Source organism: Chelon labrosus (assembly GCF_963514085.1).
Source record: "Chelon labrosus genome assembly, chromosome: 3".
Taxonomy (NCBI): domain Eukaryota; kingdom Metazoa; phylum Chordata; class Actinopteri; order Mugiliformes; family Mugilidae; genus Chelon; species Chelon labrosus.
The window spans coordinates 26,065,222-26,083,811 of record NC_140339.1 but is presented as its reverse complement, the minus strand read 5'-3'; the positions used below and the strand labels follow the sequence as shown (position 1 = coordinate 26,083,811).

The following is an 18,590-nucleotide window of genomic DNA, read 5'->3' as shown; positions in this document are numbered from 1 at the left end:
AACATCTAAATCACACATTTCAGTCTGCTATAAAATGCATGAAAGTATATGTGTTGTGGTCTTATATTTCATTGCATTAATAAATCTGTCATCATAAATGCATTTTTAATTTGAAATAATCACATGTGAACCTTAAAATGTGGAAAATTACTATATATTATCTGAAAAGAGTTGATGGTGATAGTTAGAAAATGCATAACAACAATATCATAATTGAGGATAATAACCCAGCTCTCAGTTTCTCAGTAGAAGCAAGACAAAGAGAAACCATGAAAAATCCAAACTTTGTCATTCTGGAGCGTTTCCTCTCCATAATGAGGCTGGGGAGGGCTTTGAAGTGTTTAGCTGAGCTTCCCATTTAGCGTGTGGGTAGAGAGCATGACTGTGTGGGATTCTGTGAATGTGGTGGTGATTTTGTTCCCCATTTGGTATTTTTGAGTTTATGTTGCTGCAATGTGTGTGCAAGTCTTTGTCCGACAGAAATGTTCCCCGCTCCGCTCTCAGTTACGCTTGATGTGCTCTGTTGATCTGGGATTCCTCTTGACAGAAACAGATTTTAATGAAAGTACTGTCGAGAGAGAGAGAAAGAGAGGTGAGCAGCTCCCCTCCAGTAACTTTGTTTCCTCCCTGCTGTCTGTCCAGCAGTTGGCAGCAACCGAGCATTCCTGAGGACTTGAATCAAGCTCCACATAGTTGATTTAATCATCCATTTGGAAAAGCGGAGGAGAAACAAGAGGAGAAAATTGTATACCTAATATGGACAAGTGGATTGGCGTTTGTTGAGTGCCTGTATTCATTTGTGTCTACGCTGTTTGAGGGTCTGTGTCTGTGCCTCCGTTGCTTTGAGGCACATAATGGACTATGAGACCACAGAAGACAGTAGATATGATCAGCAGGGGCAGATAAAGCACCTGTGTTTAGAAAGGAGGTATCCACATGAAAGCCTTTCACCTCAGATTGAATTAAAGACTTCCGCTGCAGCATTTAAACAACTTATCTTCATATTATGTTATCACTGTGTGCCCGTCATGGTGGCATTTCCATGACCCTTCATACCGTATATTTGTATCCATATTTATTTTACACACCGGGGTATTCACCCCGTGTACAGAGAAGTATAATGTGACTCTGTAGGAGTCTGAAGAATAACCCTAATGAGATCATTATTTTAGCTTGGGCTTACAGACTGCAAATCTCCAGGAGAAGTGTTACAAGCTGCGGTGTTTGAACGATGTGAATGGTTACCAGGCAGAGAGATTCAAACAAAAAGGCAGCTGCAGTAAGGGATATGCATGATCCAGAGATTTGGAGGCTTGGCTTAGCTAAACGTCCTCATATTATGGCCTCTGCAGTCTCAATTTATAATCTGCCTCTTGCACGGTACGTTCCAAAATTTAATGGAAGTGTAATGCTATACGGCTCGTTGGTTTTCAGCATATTTGTAAATGTATCTCTTCATGTGCAATCAGCCTGTGTTTTGGTTTTTTTTCTCTTGCAGCCGACTGGGAAAGGACCTCGCCTTCCAGAGGTGTACTGTGTCATCAGCAGGCTGGGCTGTTTTGACTTGTTCTCTACAGTGAGTTCAGTCTTGTCCTCTAGCCTCACACACACATGCATGTGAACACATAAAGAGAGAGCCAGCTACAGCCTGCTAGCTGTATGTGGTGCTGTAGCTGTGGTTAACCCGTTTCACAGCTGAAGGAAATGACTTTCAGCAGAGCCTCTGCGCATGTTCATGGGTAACCCTTATTCCGGTCTCTGTGTTTTTTATTTCCCAGAGTGATTGTTTCCTTCACGTTTGTCTCACTGCTGCTAACACAGAGCAGAGCAATCACTCTGTTTGACTTTTTCAGCCTTATCTGATTACTTTATTAACTCAAAGGGAGTGAATCCAGACTGTTGAAACAAGACGGCTGCTATATGACATGAAAATAACACAGATTCAGACACTGTGCATACACTATGTGCTGTAATCATTGTTAAATAAGTTGGGCTGAGTGCAGCCCTTGGAGACTGCATGGGAGCGGTTTGATGAAAAACCTGAAATCTGTATTTATTAGATGAGTTAAAAAGGAATAAATCCACCACTTAACCACATTTAATTTATGAACAGCTTATTACCAGCGCCAAAGATTGTCTAGTTTGGCATCATATGATATGTTAGGACCTTCAACACATACCAGAAGAGAAGCGAGCAAGAGAACGGCTCAGATGTCTGAACTCTGAGAACAGAACAGCAGCAAACCTCTGATAAAAATGAAAGGAGTACTGCTTTTATAATTGCTTCCATGATAAAGGAGGATGGCAGAGTTTGATTTCACAGGGAGTCTGTGTGAGAGGGAGACACACAAACACAGAGATGGAGAGAAGTGGGGTGATATCATTTCAACTTTCCAGACAGGAGGCAGCTTGGAACAAAACAGTCAGACAGGCACATTGGGTGGAATTTTCCAATCACAAAAGCATGGGAATAGATATTTTTCAAAACAGAAAATGAATACTGAGTTCTAGACAGCCATCAGTGCTCAAATACATAAAATTTAGTTTTTTATATATTTCAATACAATGTCACCATTGTAAATAATCTTGGAGGCTGTTTGATTTGAGGCAGTTGAGATTTATTTAGTTGAAATGTGTAAAGAAAACTGTCTTTGCTCCCTTGTTCAGATCCTGGATGAGGTAGAGAGACGGAGAGGCATCTCAGCAGCCCTGGTCTATCCCTTCATGAGGAGTCTGATGGAGTCGCCCTTTCCTGCCCCAGGGAAGATTATCAAAGTGAAGACCTTCCTGCCTGGTGCAGGAAACGAGGTCAGAGTTTCTGGCAAAGCAAAACACAACTGCCTTGTTTTTCACTGCTTTAATTGGGCCACACTGTAACTGCGGCGGAAAATGTGCTGAGAGAATCAGACTTGATGTTGTGGTTCTTCGCGGTCACGCAGGTCATCGAGCTGAGGCGGCCTACTGACTCCAGACTGGAGCACGTGGACTTTGACAGTCTGTTCAGATGCCTCAGTGTACGCCAGGTGATAAGAGTCTTCGCCTCTCTGCTGCTGGAGCGCAGAGTCATCTTTGTGGCTGATAAACTCAGGTCAGTTTTTTGCCACTCCCAATGCTCTGAGTCATGAGTTTCATGTTGTGAAATCTTGTGATGTAGTGGATGTTTTTAGTATCTAAATTCTCTGTAACGATTACAGAATAAGAAAACTGATTATTATGTTATTGACAGTATGCAACAGTTGGTTTGTTTCAATGTGTGAAATTCTGTCAGTGACTTTGTTTGACCACCTTCCTAATATTGTGTAGGTCTCCTTTATGCCTCCAAAACAGTTGTGACTCATCAGAGAATGGACATGGGCCTACTGAGGGTGTCCTGGTGTCTGGCAACATAATGTGGTCTCTGTGGATCATCCCACAGATACTTGATCAGTTTGGGATCTAGTGAATTTGGAGGCCAGGTCAACACCTTGTGCTGTTCTTCATGTTTTTTTTTTTAGTTGTTCCTAAACCGTTTCTGTGTGTGTGCCTGTGTCAGGCTGCATCCTGCTGGGGATGGCTGCTGCCATCAAGGAGTGTCATTGCTCTGTGGTTGGGGTGTCTGGTCTGGTCTAGGTGGGTGGTACATGTCTAAGTAACATCCACATGAATGCCAGGTCCAGAAGTTTCCCAGCAGAACATTTTATTGTCACAAGATGGTCAACGGTATTTACTTCTCCTGTGAGTTGTTTTAATGTTGTGGCTGATTGGTGTATTTTATAGAAGTGTTGCCAAAACATATTGGGTTTGCCAGAAATATTTTAGTGTCTGCCCCTAGGAAACCCTAGGAACTGAAAGGAGTCACATGATATACTGGCAGTCTGAGTGTGGCATTCTCCACTTTCACTACTAAAAAAATGAATGGATATCACGAATGCGATGACTATGATGACAACTATTATGATTGTATAGATTGCCATTGGACTTTGTTAAGTGAACTCTAGTAGCCGTGACGTTGTCTGTGTTTTCCACGTAGACTTGTGCGATCTGATGCTCTCATAAACCACCTCTTCCAGTCAAAACTACTTTAATAAAACTGGATGTAATGATTTGTGAACTGGGCCTTTAGCCTTGAGTCGAGGGCTTTGTATCAAGGCAACCGTATGCACAACTAATCATGTGATCACATGAGTTCATCTAATCTGTGGAGAGAAATGTGAGTCAGACTGTGGTTTGTGATTTTATCCCAAACCATCGTCATATGATCTTTTGGAAAGATCGCCCACCTCTGTTTCCAAGCTTCCAAGTGATCTCAAACTGAGGAATAAGAAGGGTTTTAATTACATTGAGGTTCTGTCTACAGTGACTTAACAGATGCACCATCTAGTGGATGTTCATTGTGATGTTTTATGTTGAGGTCAGTCAGCCAACTGCCAGTTTTTATACCACAAATAAAGTGGGTCACACCAGTAAGAGTCACTGCCAGAGAAAAGGGTGGAGCTGATAAGTCTTCAAGGACTCAGTGTCCCACTCTGTCCTCTTACAGATGATTGGTACTTTTTGATTATTGGAGGCAAGGGTGGATAGGGAGGAGATTTGAGTGGAGAAGTAATCTCTCCATGTATCAGAGCCCAGTTTAAACAAACATCAGTGGGGGCAGTGACTGTGAGGGGAAGGAATGCACTTCCTGTGTGCGCGACTCTGCCCTGTGTGATCTGTGGCTCAACTGTCACTGTTTGACTTACGATGCCACGTTTATTCCCTGCGCATGGGCGACCTCGCTCTCTGTGTCCCTGGAGAAAATGCATCATAGCTGCTCATTAGCAGAGGTGATAACATCAAGGAGTCAGTGGGTGGGACTCATGAAGGAGCTCACGATACAATGTTAACATGACATGTTGCTCAATGCTAGAGAATTCTGCAATGTCGTGACACGGAAATAATCCATGATGTACCTGTAGAGACAAACACACATTAAAGGGGCTAGTTGCCAATTCCTTTGTGTTTTCAGATAAAATTTTCGGAAGCAAAGTTCATTCATTCATGGTTTTCAAAGGAGGAAACCTTTTCTTTCTTTCCACTCATCTTACATTTTCTGTACTGCCACCATGGAAGTGACATTTTAAGTGAAATAACATAACATTCTTATCCCTCTCAGGATGATTTCATTTTGTGTTGTTCATGACCAGATACCTGCAGAACTAATGACATTCCCATCTGCCTTAGCACCCAGTTTGTGTTTACTGCTAATTACCAACTGTTGGCATGATAACACGCCAAACCAAGACTGTGAACACCTGCCTCAAACACAGGCTGGCAGATGGTTAAATTACTGTGAAGTGGAACATCAGTCAAAATGTCTGCAGTAGAGGTAATACACATAAAGTAAATATGCATTCAGTATTCCTGAGTGATGCCTACAACAATAAGATCTGCTGCCATGTGTGTGTATGTATGTATATGGATTTAAAGTACATGCAAGGCTCCTGTGTTTTGGTATATTTTGAAAACCAGGGACAGGGCCTCACTGCAGCATTAATGACTACTATGATAAAAGAGCTGCTCCCTCTGGGGCTCTGCCACATAATCCATTCCCAAAATACCTCAGCAGTAGAGCATGATGTATGTTTCTTCCCCCTGAAATGTATATCCAACATATGCAGGAACTGGGAGGAAAAGCCATTTTAGGCAGTAGTTGAAGTCGATTGACTCTTGTACTGTGACACAGAAACCTTTTGTTGTTTTTTCCAGAGATATTTTGCTTCGTCTACATAAAAGTATGCACAGAAGATTAAGCGATGATCCACTATGTGATGCCTGTAATAACAACAAGTTGGAGCCCTAATCAGATAAACTCATCCGCAACTATGTCACTTTGTAATTGTTCAACTCGATTGACCCGCGGAGGCTGAAGGAGCTTTGCTGTGGACTTATGTAAACAGTCTCTGTCAGTTCTCAGGCCGGAACTGAAAAAAGTTAGCATACTAACTGTGCAATGCTATTATTTGTTAGCATGTAGAAAATTGATTTTCATAATGAACTCCATTGTCAAGAAAAATATTTCTCCTCTGCCTCGCTTTGGAAAACATCCAATGAATAAATCCAATAAACTGACTGAAACTGATGTTAGTATGAATGTATGTCACAAAACACACAAGATCAAATTCAGAATCTTTCCTGCTTTGGTTTAATTTGATTTACCGCGATCAAATAGCACATGGCTGCCGAGATGCTTTGTTTTTGTGATTTGGTGATTGAGACAGGAAAGAAGAATTTAATGAAACATGAGAAGTCTGTGTTCGAAGAGAACGAGTGAGAGAGGAGGAGACTATCGGAGGAAACTTAACAATGGCTGAAAGCTTTTCTCACAGTTATGGCGAATTAATCAAGGTCACTTTTCCGTGGTATAGCAGGCTGCTTGAGTTTTGCAGAGACACTCATCCCCTCTTCTGGTTAAACTACATGTAGAAAATATTAAGTTTCTTGTGTATGTTCAGTATGTTCTGTTTTTGTAATATTCCATTGTCTGAAAGTGATGCATCAGCAGTGTGGTCTGTTGCAGCTGCAGTTTTGGGATCAGTGGTGACTGTCCTCAGACAGGTAGAATTATTGGTGCAGCTGCAGGCAGTTTCTAATCAGCACCTACGTTAGCTTGCTCATTTCATTTAGTCCATTTAGTGTTATTCTCAGACACTTTCTCTAACACGCTCTACAGAGCTGGTACTAAGCCAAAACCTCTTTTAGCAACTCAACTGGTTTCCCATGTGGTATAACTCAGAGGTAGAGTGAAATTGACACTGTAAACATGTTTCTGTTTTTCAAAGAGTCTACAAAAATGCGGCTCTCACCACAGTCTGACCAGCTGATTTTTACATCAGTGTTGCTCTCATGGATGTATACATCCACCTATAGACGCTTATATTCTTCTTCTTATATACACAGACACCTGCTCATATTCTTTTTGCTCTCTAGACAGATTCAATCAAACATCACTGTGGTTTTAATAAGAACTTGTAATAGGGTTTTCCTTCAGGAGGTAATTCCTCATTGTAAAAAGCCTTCTGCTGTTAGACAGAGAGCTGGTGGCTTGAGATTCTTATAGACAGGAAGTGAGGGAAATTCATTTGGGGACTAAGGGAGCAAGCAGAGAACATTCTATAAAGGATAAAAATACACCGTGTGTAGCTTTCCATAGACGCCCTATAGATCTGTACACACTCTGCTGCTGCCACTTTATGATTTCTAGTTGTAACACTGAAGAATGTATTTGTGAAGCTTTGCAGCACAGCTGGTGTCTGACAGCTGTGGTTCAGGTTGCTCTGTCTAGTCCTCTCTGTCCTCTGTCTGTGGAATCAGTCTTAGCCATGCCAGAACTGGTTGACACTGTGCAGAGCTGCATTTGATGATACAGGCTTTTTTATCCTCCTCCTTCTCTCTCTCTTGGACACTGACGTTCACCCTTCTCCTCTGGGCTTCACAGACCAAGCCTGCTGATCCCATGTTTCCTGGAGTATCTGCCAGTTCAGCCTCGCACACATTTAGCCAGGCCTGGCAAGGGGGAGCTATGAGAGCTAATATGTCAGGATTAGCTCCCTAACCTCAACACACAACAGCTCTGCACTGCCTTCACATCTCCAGTATTTCTTCTTCTTTTCCTGTCAGTGGTGTCATACCTTTAGATTACTTTTAAATGTGGTACTTTTAAATGCATTATTTCGTGTAATTTATTGTTTCTTGGCATGTTAAAACCTTATTTTCCAACCAATCGAGATTGTTGCTCTGGTTTTCATAAAATGATTACTCAAAGTGGCACAGAAACAAGGAACAGTGGATTAATGTTGATGTCCTCCTATTTTGCTATTAAAAAAAAGTTTTGCAGACAAGCAAGGATCTCAGGAGATAGTATTATGGTACAGTGGCTGCTGTAAGCTAAATGTTAACCTCAACAAACTAACATGCTTACACTGCTGTGCTGCTATTATATTTGATAACTACTACTGGATAGTATGGCTGATGGGAATGCTGCTGTGCTTACAGCTAATTGATCTTAAACCAACAAATTGAAAAAAAGTTTATGACTAGCCATCCAATAGTTTTAATCTCCACCAATATTACCTCCTCTAGATGCAGTCTCTATGCATATCTATAAAAATAGTCTACACTAATTAAAATATTTATTTTAAGCTGTTTAATTTTCCTAATCTATTACACTTAGTTGACATGGTGGCTAGGAAACATTTTCTCTTTTTTATGACCCATGTGTGTCTGATGTTTTGGTCTGTATCTAACAGGAATGTCCCTTTCTGTTTCCAAAGTTGAGTGGCAACCTCTGGTAGCGCAGAGTGTTTTCATTGCAAGTTCATTTTCTCCCAGGAGTGTGTGGTTGGAGAATGAGTGTAATCGATCCTTTTGGTATCAGTGGAGTGTAGGGCCATGCTTAGCCTCTGGCGAAGGTTTCCTGAGATCTGTGCCCCATCACTCCCTGTTGGAACTCGTCAAACCCACGAGATGGGATCTGTTAGGAATTATCAAGCCCTCCTCAGGCAAATGGAAATCAGACTGGCCAAAGTAAAGCTGCAAGTGCTTCATGTTTTGTGTGAACTGGAAAAGGCCTAAAAAGACAGAATGCTGTGGTTTTTGTAGCCTTTGGGTCTCGCTGGTGTAATTCTATTTTATCCTGTCAAGAAAACGCATTTTAATCTTGGCAAATTGACTCATGGGAAGTGAAGATGAAAAGGCTTGTGGCAAGCATGTAGCCCAAAAGAATATTGTGGAAAAGGCAGTGGGAGTTTGTCATTTTTCTCAACACACACTGATTATGGTACTGATCTCACTTAACTGTACGTTGCTCCAAAATTTAGTCAGTAAAGCTTCTCTGCGCTGAAACAGATTGAGGTCACATAAAAGGGAGTAACTTCTGTTTACTTGACTGTTCTGTGTGCTGTTGATGACAACGACCGTGGAAAACATTCCTCATTAAAAGTGTATATATCTTCAATAGGATGTGTTGCATACCATGTTTGATCCCTGGTCTTGTTCTTTATCCATACTGATTTAGTGGTCCCTCGCTTGTGTGTGTGTGTGACTGGACCCACAGTTTATTTTCACTCTCTTTGTGTACGTGGACTGGACAGTATGTAGAAGACAGAGGGGAGGAGGGTCAGCCACTGTCAACAAGCGACGGATCGTGAGAAAGGCGGGCTGCTATTTGTGATCTTGATGTTATACCACAGCTGTCGGAGTTAAACCCAATTGCTGCTTGTTGCTATTGCGTCAACAAGCTTCCAGCTTAACTATAGCAACATGTCAAAGTCACGCCACCCCTGCAGACAAGAATAGAGTAATGTCACAATAAAGCATTTTATTGGGCTCCCCCTTGCTCACTGTGGTCTGCAGTAGATGGTGTTAAACTCTTAAGTGGGAGAAGTGGAAATGCAATAGATTAAGGCATTCATTTGTTTTTGTGACGTGCAGTCTTTCAGAAGAGCGTCTGTTGGAGCTTGCTGTACGTAAGATGAGCAGCTGGAAGAACAAAGAGTCAAAGTACAGGGTACTTAGCTGTGCTGTTATGCCTCATATAAAAGCAACTATTTCAGAGAAAAGAGGATCAAATAGTCATTTAACTTGAGGAAAGAACTCAGCGATGGAAATACACTGTTTATGCTTTAATAGTTTGGTATGTGTCCCAGTTAGCGATTCAGTAAGAATGATTCAAACATTCTGAAAAACAAGATATATTTTTTAACTTTGCCTGACTGCAGCAGGGGATATTTTTCAGGAAAATCTATTAACCACACAGCCCACGTCTCCCACGTCCTAGCCTTGAAAGAAAATAGTGAAACATGTGCCCTGTTTTGACAGTGTTGGCATTAATCTGCTGAGGCCTCTGCAGAGTGCAGTTCTGTACGTTTAAAGATGATTGATGTGAGTGTCTCTTTCTCTCATTAACAGTACCCTGTCCAGCTGCATGCATGCAGTGGTGGCGCTGCTCTACCCCTTCTCCTGGCAACACACCTTCATCCCTGTGCTGCCGGGGTCAATGCTGGACATTGTCTGCTGTCCCACTCCCTTCCTGGTGGGGCTGCTGTCCAGTTCGTTGCCTAAGCTTAAAGATCTGCCGGTAGAAGAGGTGAGTACCCGTCTTTTGTTGTCTCTGTCTCTGCCTCTGATAGTATTGCATTATCCCACCTCTGAATTTCACATTTCAGACTCATGTCTCCAACACAGTTGATAGAAATGATAGTTCAGTCCAATGTTCCCTCTAAGCTGCGCGCTTGCGCAATCGCGCACTGCTCGCACGTTCTCCGCGCACAAGAAAATCTATGCAGCGCATAAAAAAATCCAACATGAACTGTAAATAAATTAAACAAGTAAATTATTTGTTTATGTACCATTTTGCAATGTAACTCAGTGAGTGACAGCTGTCCAGCCAATGGTATGATGCGGTTCACTTACGCTGCCAATCATGACAGTACGTGCCCCCCCATATCCACCGCGGCGCCGGTGTTTTGCAGGTTAGCTAACAGTGCGGCGGAGTTAAGGCAGTGGCGCATCCACTCACCAAGACAAAGTAAAAATTAAATGTGGTTCTTTTAAGATGGAATGGCTGTCGGAGTGTGTGCAAACAAAGAACCAGCGGTGACACTGGGTAAGATTTTTCTTTTTCGAGAGAGAAAGGTCTGCTCTGCAAAACTTGGGGTTGCCAACAGTCCCTTGAAAAACAGAATCGTTCCGTATTTAGAAACAAAAGTACGCGTCCCGTATTGAGCTGAAACAGGACGCACTTTGTCCCGTATTACCGTGAGAATCAAAAGTAGCGTGTAAAATGTCAATGTAATTAATGAGTAACAAGGCGCTTTATAGGAACATTTACGGTAAACTGTGACCAATAAGCTGACAGCGGGAATCCTGCTCATCTCATTGGTCGAGGTACTGTTGCTTGTGAAGAAGATACCAGAAGACAACAAAGCTACAACTTTTCCTCAAACTTTCTGTTTGAACTTTTCTTATTGCGCTATTACAAGAGGAATGTTCTGCTTTCTATTGTTTTATATTCATTTATACAGTTAGACTTAGACTTCTTTAATGTCCATAAAACTTACATAAAATGGAAAATTGTCTTTGACAGTGGCATAAAGACATACAAGCAACACACACACATCACAGACAGCACTATGCGCAATAAATAGATGAATATAATATATAGGTAAAAAATTACTGCTATAATGGGATTCTTTTGATAAACTATGTAACTTGCTATGATCTCAGGTTTTGGACAGGTGTGATACTGGTGTGTGGCCCCAGCGTGCACGTGTGATGTTGCTCACAGTGGTCCACAGTGTACTCACAGAGTTTTTGTGTATGCCCAGACACATGAAAAATTAGAGGGAACATTGGTTCAGTCTCTAACTTTTTATTCTTGTTGTTCCCTGACCAACACCTGTTTCTTTGAGTATTTGATATCATTGTCTTGGCTCATGAGTTAAAACAACACAAATGCATTAAATGGTATTATAAGATAGGATTATAAGGATTCAAAACTGCGGTCATGTTTAAGACAATACTTTTCAGTCAATAGTTGGCATTCATTTTGTGTGTGAGAATTTAATTTTGAACAAATAAATTAACCTGTTCCACCTCCTCAAATATGAATACTTTCTGTTTCTATGATCTTGTATTTTTTAATAAACTGATTATCTTTGGTTGAATCAGAGAATACAAAGCAGTTTACAAAGACACCACTGGATGGATTTTCTTGTGATTTGATGAAATGTTGCTGAAAAATATATTAATTCAAGAAAATAGTTGGTAGATTATTGTTGCAGGCCCACTACAAAACAAAATGTCACATAACCTGCAATTTTCTTGATCATCAATCTACTTGTTTACATGAAATAGATACATGTAGATAGATAGAGATAGATCTTTGCTGCTATTTGCACAGACTCTCAACACATGATCTCAAGTAGTCTTGGGATGGAGCATCTGGCCTCTCTTCTGATTCTATTTCTATGTTTAAACCATTAATCTAATACTGATATGCTCCTCTTTCCTTTTTACAGGCTTTAATGGTCGACCTGGGAACTGACCGCTTCATCCGACAGGTTTGTCTTATATCGATGTTTAAGTCAGACTCTGTCTTTGACTGAACAGTGGCTTCTGTGCCCTATAGTGTTAACTGTACAATACTAGGAGTAGCCTTTCATTGCTCAAGATTTTCTTGAGTTATTTGATTTAAATACACTGAAAGACATCATGATGTTCTATGGCTTTAAGAGGCCAGTTCTTCCATTGCAGTATAATAGTAATCCTGACTCAAATTGTAATACATAGCAGCACATACACAACAGAACGATTGTGTTATTTCTTCTCTCTGAAGTTACACAGTCTCTCTCTAAAGAGGTTGTAAAACATGCGGTTCTCTGTTGTAAGACTGAGCCTTTGAAACTTGCTCTCCAATCACTGTTGTTTATCACTGGTGACTGCAGTGTTTCCAATTGTTTATAGATGGACGACGAGGCCTCGCTGTTGCCGCGGAAACTTCAAGCAGCTCTTGAGCAAGCGCTGGAGCAGAGGAATGACATCATCAACCAGGACTCTGACAGCGAGTCAGACGAAGGTGAATAAGTGACACATCATCTAGCTCACAACGCAGGCGTTTTCCTTGTTAATTGGAGAAAGAGATTGCGCAGTAGAACATGTTCAGTCCGTGTGTCTGTGAACCTCGCTGGAAAAAGACATATTCTGTACAGACCTCTCTCGCAGTGAGTCACAAAACTCGACTCAGAGGTGAGATAAAGGTGTGTCTCGGAATGAAAGTGCCTTTCCAGCTGGCTGCTTTTCATGTGTTCCATGGAAAGTTAATTTCTAAGCTGTATGGGGTAAAACAACAAAACGACAAACGTCAACAGAATACCATAAAATTTCTTCCCGTGAAAATGAAATTACTATAATTATGTCTTGAAAAGTTGCATCTGTTGGTGGAAGTACAAGAGCATCTCCCACATGGGCTATTCAACTGCTGGTATGGGGACTACGCTTTTTAAAGGTCCCTAGTAATATAAAACAACAACCTAGACAGCAGTGCTTATGGTGCATCTGCTGGACGGCAATCACAAATTTTTTTCTCTAATGTGACAACCAAAATAAATCTGTTGGCAGAAAGAAGAGTTTAAACAGTGACTTTTCACAGTAATTCTGAACACAACAATTACTCTTCTTCAGCTAATATGAGAGGACTATATTAAACAGGAATAATATAATTCATCAAGGGACTGTGGGAAATGAGTAAAAACCGGATAGATTTTTGATGACTCTTAGCAATTCCCCTCAGTTACAGTTCTGGTTGTCTTTTTTTGTGCCTGCAGAGTATAACTCCCTAAACAGCCTGGTGTCAGAGGCCTTCATCCGCTTCTTCCTAGAGACTATCGGACATTACTCTCTGTTCATTGCTCAGAATGAGCGCGGAGAGCGCGTTTTCCAAAGAGAGGCCTTCCGCAAGTCTGTGGCTTCTAAGAGCATCCGTCGCTTCCTTGGTGTCTTCATGGAGTCTCAGATGTTTGCAGGGTTCATTCAAGATCGGGAGCTGAGAAAGACGCGGGCTAAAGGTAGATTTTTGTTCTCTGAGTGCCTGTGGTTTTTTATGAATGTTCTTTCTTCCCTAAAAGCTTTCATGAAAAGGCGGTGGGTTTTCACCATGGGTCCCCACCCCTGCACTTTCAGCAGAAAGTATTGTACTTATACTGACCTCTAGTGGCTAAAAGTTTTCATCAGCATGTTTTGTCACCACATCACAGTTCTTCCTGGCAGACAAAGTAATTGTTCCATCCTGAAACACTGGAATTTATTTCTGTTGTCTCGCTGACAGGTCTTTTTGAGCAGAGAGTGGATCAGTATCTGGAGGAACTGCCAGACACAGAGCAGAGTGGGGTCAACAAGTTCCTCAAAGGCCTTGGTGAGTTCTGTAGTAGACATACTTTATGTATGAGGCTGGTCTCTGATTTCAGGAATATCAAAAGTTCATTAGAAATATAATCAAGAAAGGGCACAGTCTGTCATGCTGGGTTTTACACTCAAATGCTGTTTTAACATTGACCTGCTGAGGGGGAATATTGTACTGTGTTCACCTGAAATCCTTACAACTTGCTTTTCCATCCATTCATCTTCCTTTGTGCAAAATCTGACAGTGCACATAAACTGGGAACTGACTTTTCAGTGAAGTAGGAGACGTCTTGTGTCCAGCAGCTAAGCATCTAGTATTTGTATAATTATATACTCTATAATTATACTCTATAAAAACTATGTTAGACCAAAAAAAAAAAGGAACTGATATATCGATATATTTAAATACTTAAATATATTATAATTTCTAACTCCAGACAAACCAGCCAGCATTAAATGAGACTGAGCCTCATGAAGTATCAATGCATTTTACACACTTTAAGTGATTGTTTTTCCATTTTTCAGGAAGTAAAATGAAGTTCCTCCACAAAAAGAACTGAGGTAAACACTGAAGACCTGGATGTCTCGTGTCTCTGCATCAAGATGTTTTTTCTTTTTTTTTTTTTTTTTCTTTTTAAATGAAAACTTGTACATATTATTTCACTGTAAGCTGTGATACTCGTCAGTTTATGTTCATAGTACCTTATGAGATAGCAACAGCAGGACGGTACACAGCGCTAGTGTAACCACTGATGTCCGGGTATGCTTGTGAAGAGCGTTATCAGAGTGTGTGAGTGTAATGCGACTTTGTACGGGCATAGATGTACAGTTCATATGTTTTCATTTTGCATTATTTTACAACTGTGTGGTCCTCTGTTTAAGGAGTGTAAAACCTATTGGAAAACTGTACATGAATCAAGACAATGAAGAAAAAGATTTTTACTCTTCGTAGAGTCTTTTGCAATCTTTTCATAAAAATGGTCATTAAAGTGAAAAGTGAATATCTGAGTGTAAAGTATTAAATTCACTAATATCCATGTTCAATATTTTTGTTGTTAAATTCTGGTTAATATATTATTTGACGCACCTGCCATCACAATTTCCCTTTCTTTTTTTAACGTTATCCGATGTAACACCAATGCGCTCCACAACCTGTTACTTTGTTTTATCATTTCACAAAAGCAAGGGCCAAATCCTTCACATTTGTGAACATAAATATGTATTTCAACTTTTTGCCAGATGACATGAAATCATCTCTTCTCACTCACATCCAAACATCCCAATGACAACCTCCCCTAAAGCTGTGTATTCAGAGTAGCTGGTAAGATCCCAAAAGGCACAGTAGTCTAGCACCAGCTACCACATGCTGCTGCTAACCTAATTACGTCTGTGCACATCACTCTGGTGGCTGTCACTGCCATGCTGTTATTAGCTCTTCTAACTGAGGGGCTCACTGTTGATTCCAGGTGCCATGTTCCTTTTCCTCTGCCCGTGTCCTTTATAGCGATTAGGAGTGACATTTAATGAGAAGTAATTGTGTTGTGTGTCTAGGATATAGGCCCTAAACACCTGCAAACTGGTGGTGAAAAAAGTGTCCAGACCCTTAACTTAATAATAGTCCATCACTATACAGGTACAGTCCTACATTAAACAGTACAGAGGCAATAATATTAGTGTACTTTAAGTAGTATCATTACTCATTACACTAAAAGAGTGGTCATTTCAGAGTGGTATAACAATTTTCAGTGGCATTACACCATGCACATACATACACAATGTTACTAATGAGTTGTGGAGAAGCAAAAATTTGATTGTGTTACATGTAATTTTACAAACATATCTTATTTTCTTGGGACATATATCATTATTTTTCTCTTAAATGCCATGCTACTGATTTTCAAATTGTGATGATGAGCGTCGCCATGTTAGCACGCCTCTCTTTCTGCTGCAGTGTGGTTTAGACTAACACTCTGTACTTCTCGATCTGAAATGTTTTGAGTTACTAGAAAGTACATTAATCCCTTTTATTGTAAATGTAGTTGTGGAGTATGAATATAAAGCAGTAGTTGTAAAGAAGTATTTCACATTTTCACTCAACTATTATACTTGTACTTAGCTACCGTCGACCAAAACAAAGATTATTATTGTACGTCCTTTTTTTCTCTTCTTAGAGGCCAAGTTTAATCGAACCAAAAAATAGCGTGACATTCCTAAGAATACACACTTTGTTCTTTATGCAAAACTGTTCATGCAACTCCACAGAATTTTATCAGGTAGTACATGCCTAATCATTTCCTCCTTTGCACAGTAAGAATTTACATTCATTCATTTACATGTCCAAGATAAATGCACTTACGCTAAGGGCTGCAACAAATGTGCCATTGATACTAGTCTTACTGCAGCATTAAAACACACACGTTAATGCACCAATGATTTAAGACCATGAAGTGGACGATTCATCAGTGTAAGTACTGCTTTACTACTTATTTGCTGCTTTTATTTTTAATTTTATTTGGTACTTTCCACAAAGTTACTGACTTCAATTTCAAATAGTCATGTTTGAGATGCTTAACTCAAACATTATAGAGTACCAAACAGAATATACAATATTCAGCTGAGCTCGTTGCATTACTGCTCAAATAATGTGTCGGTAATAGTTTGATAATATAATAGGTGTATACAAATATGAAGCTGGTAACGACCAATCTGATGCACCATACCGGTGGACATTTTTTATCATCCAGTATAATATTTAGATTGTTAATATGATTTGATTATAACGCCCATCACTATTTCCCTGTGATAGAGGAAGTTATATGTCATTATTTCATGTCCAACTTCTCATGAATATCCAAACCTGCTCACTAAGAGTCACACTTCAGCTCTGAGACGTCAGAAGTATCGCTCGTTCTCATGCGCTATAAAATCTCACGATTAACTACGAGACTTTAAATCTCCAAAATTTTGTCCGGGCCAAAGAGCGACATCCGATGGGGGGATCGACACTCGGAGATGCGCGGGTCAAGGTAATAAAACAAACAAACCCAAACTCTCTCGCTTTGTGCGGCCACACACCGCAGCACACACGACGTGATTGACAGGCCGACAGAAGCAGACTTTGTCGGCAGACTGTAGCCTCGTTTCCTCTGGACCGAAAACAACACACGCGCACTCTCTTGTTTACCTGATAGGATGTTCTGCATGAGCCGTGCGCTTCACGAGTGGAATTAATTTGCACATAGGCGCAGTTTTCTCATGCTCAGAACACGCAACTGTCCGTGTGTCGACTTTGTGTTTGCGGGCTGTCCTCTTGTGTTGTGGATTGCACCATGATGCCATGATAGGGGCGTAATCTCATGCGCACTTTCTAAAAAATAATATCACGCTCAGTGATGCGCTGGAGGCTCAGCTGCGGATGCAGAGGCAGGCTGTGGATGCGGGGGCAGGTACTCTGCAATTTGACTGACACGCTTGTTGTTATTAGCCGGGAACGCGTTAATAAAGTGCTGTCAGGCTGACACATCCATGAACAGATGGAACAGGTAGCCAAACGTGGAACATGCCAGAAAGAAAATAGATAGAATTCCCCAAATCCCATAGCTTTATACTGTGAATAATATGCCACAAAGGTATGGTGGTGTATTAGTGGTATGCTCCTTAATGCGAGCTACCCCATAAATTCAGTGCTATGGTCTTGTTTTACACTGTCTAAAAACCAAATCATAATACTTATTGTAAAGTTAAAGCCCAATTTTAAACCCACTGCAAGAAGGAAGTTACTAAATATTTATATAGACATTTCATTAAACTTCTTGGGATAGTCATAAGTTGTGAGTTTTGGGTTGGAGTTCTGGAGGTATTTCGCTTTCTATGAATTTTGATCCTGTGCACCTGTCAATAAAACTTTATGTTGTGCACATGGGGGATTAATATTATTTCATTAAGTTCTAAAGAAAGCAGTGATAAAAAGATAATCCCTCATTGATCCTGCAGTGGGGAAATGTACAGTTTTACGGCAGCAGTAACACAACGGAACAGTAATCCTACCTAACTCAGCTGTAACACAGTAGCACTTCTGTTTAATTTACTTACCCACTAAATGTTGTTAATTGGAGCTCATTTAAAGTAATATTATAACCTAATTATAAAGATATTTAGTCGAAAAAGAATCAGAATCAACTTATTACTCTCACCATAATTGGAGAATGTGTGCCCTCCTTAGCCCTTTATAGGGCACTCCTTGAAATACTTGGAAATCCAAAATTTCAACCATAGAGTGTTGTTCTAGGACATAAGAACAGATTTTCAGGAGAAAATCAGGATTAATGAATTCACCAAATATGGTTCCTTGCCCAATAAAGCGTTAAAACGTCTAATGATCCGAGAAGAACCCGGCCTCCTCTGTGCTGTACGGTACAGCACATCCCTAAACTGCAATATATTCCTTTGACGATCATGGCATATTGCAGTGCACCTGACTTACTGCAGTAAAATATTATAGATTTTGCAGATTAAATTTTAAACGATCAGAGATATAACATAATAATGCTGTGGATGATTAACTTAAGGTTGCTATAATGAATGTACTCTGTATATACTAATTTCTATGTTACTATTGAATCAAAAAACTTCCCACAGTAACGGAAACACCTGTCTCTGCAGCTCTGTGGCGCTTT

At 40.5% G+C, this 18,590-nt stretch overlaps 1 protein-coding gene across 2 annotated transcripts in view; it reads left to right on the top strand.

The window, feature by feature from the left end:
- Positions 1–15,000, top strand: part of dennd2b (DENN domain containing 2B) — a 45,776-nt gene extending 30,776 nt beyond the window's left edge. For both annotated transcript variants that reach the window (XM_084540765.1, XM_084540764.1), the window contains exons 12-20: positions 1,499–1,576; positions 2,668–2,808; positions 2,940–3,088; positions 9,925–10,102; positions 12,036–12,077; positions 12,481–12,592; positions 13,341–13,580; positions 13,841–13,927; positions 14,440–15,000. In XM_084540765.1, coding sequence (XP_084396891.1) covers positions 1,499–1,576; positions 2,668–2,808; positions 2,940–3,088; positions 9,925–10,102; positions 12,036–12,077; positions 12,481–12,592; positions 13,341–13,580; positions 13,841–13,927; positions 14,440–14,474 — 1,062 coding nt within the window. In that variant the 3' untranslated portion in view covers positions 14,475–15,000. The remainder of the gene's footprint in view (positions 1–1,498; positions 1,577–2,667; positions 2,809–2,939; positions 3,089–9,924; positions 10,103–12,035; positions 12,078–12,480; positions 12,593–13,340; positions 13,581–13,840; positions 13,928–14,439) is intronic.
- The last annotated feature ends 3,590 nt before the right edge of the window (positions 15,001–18,590 follow it).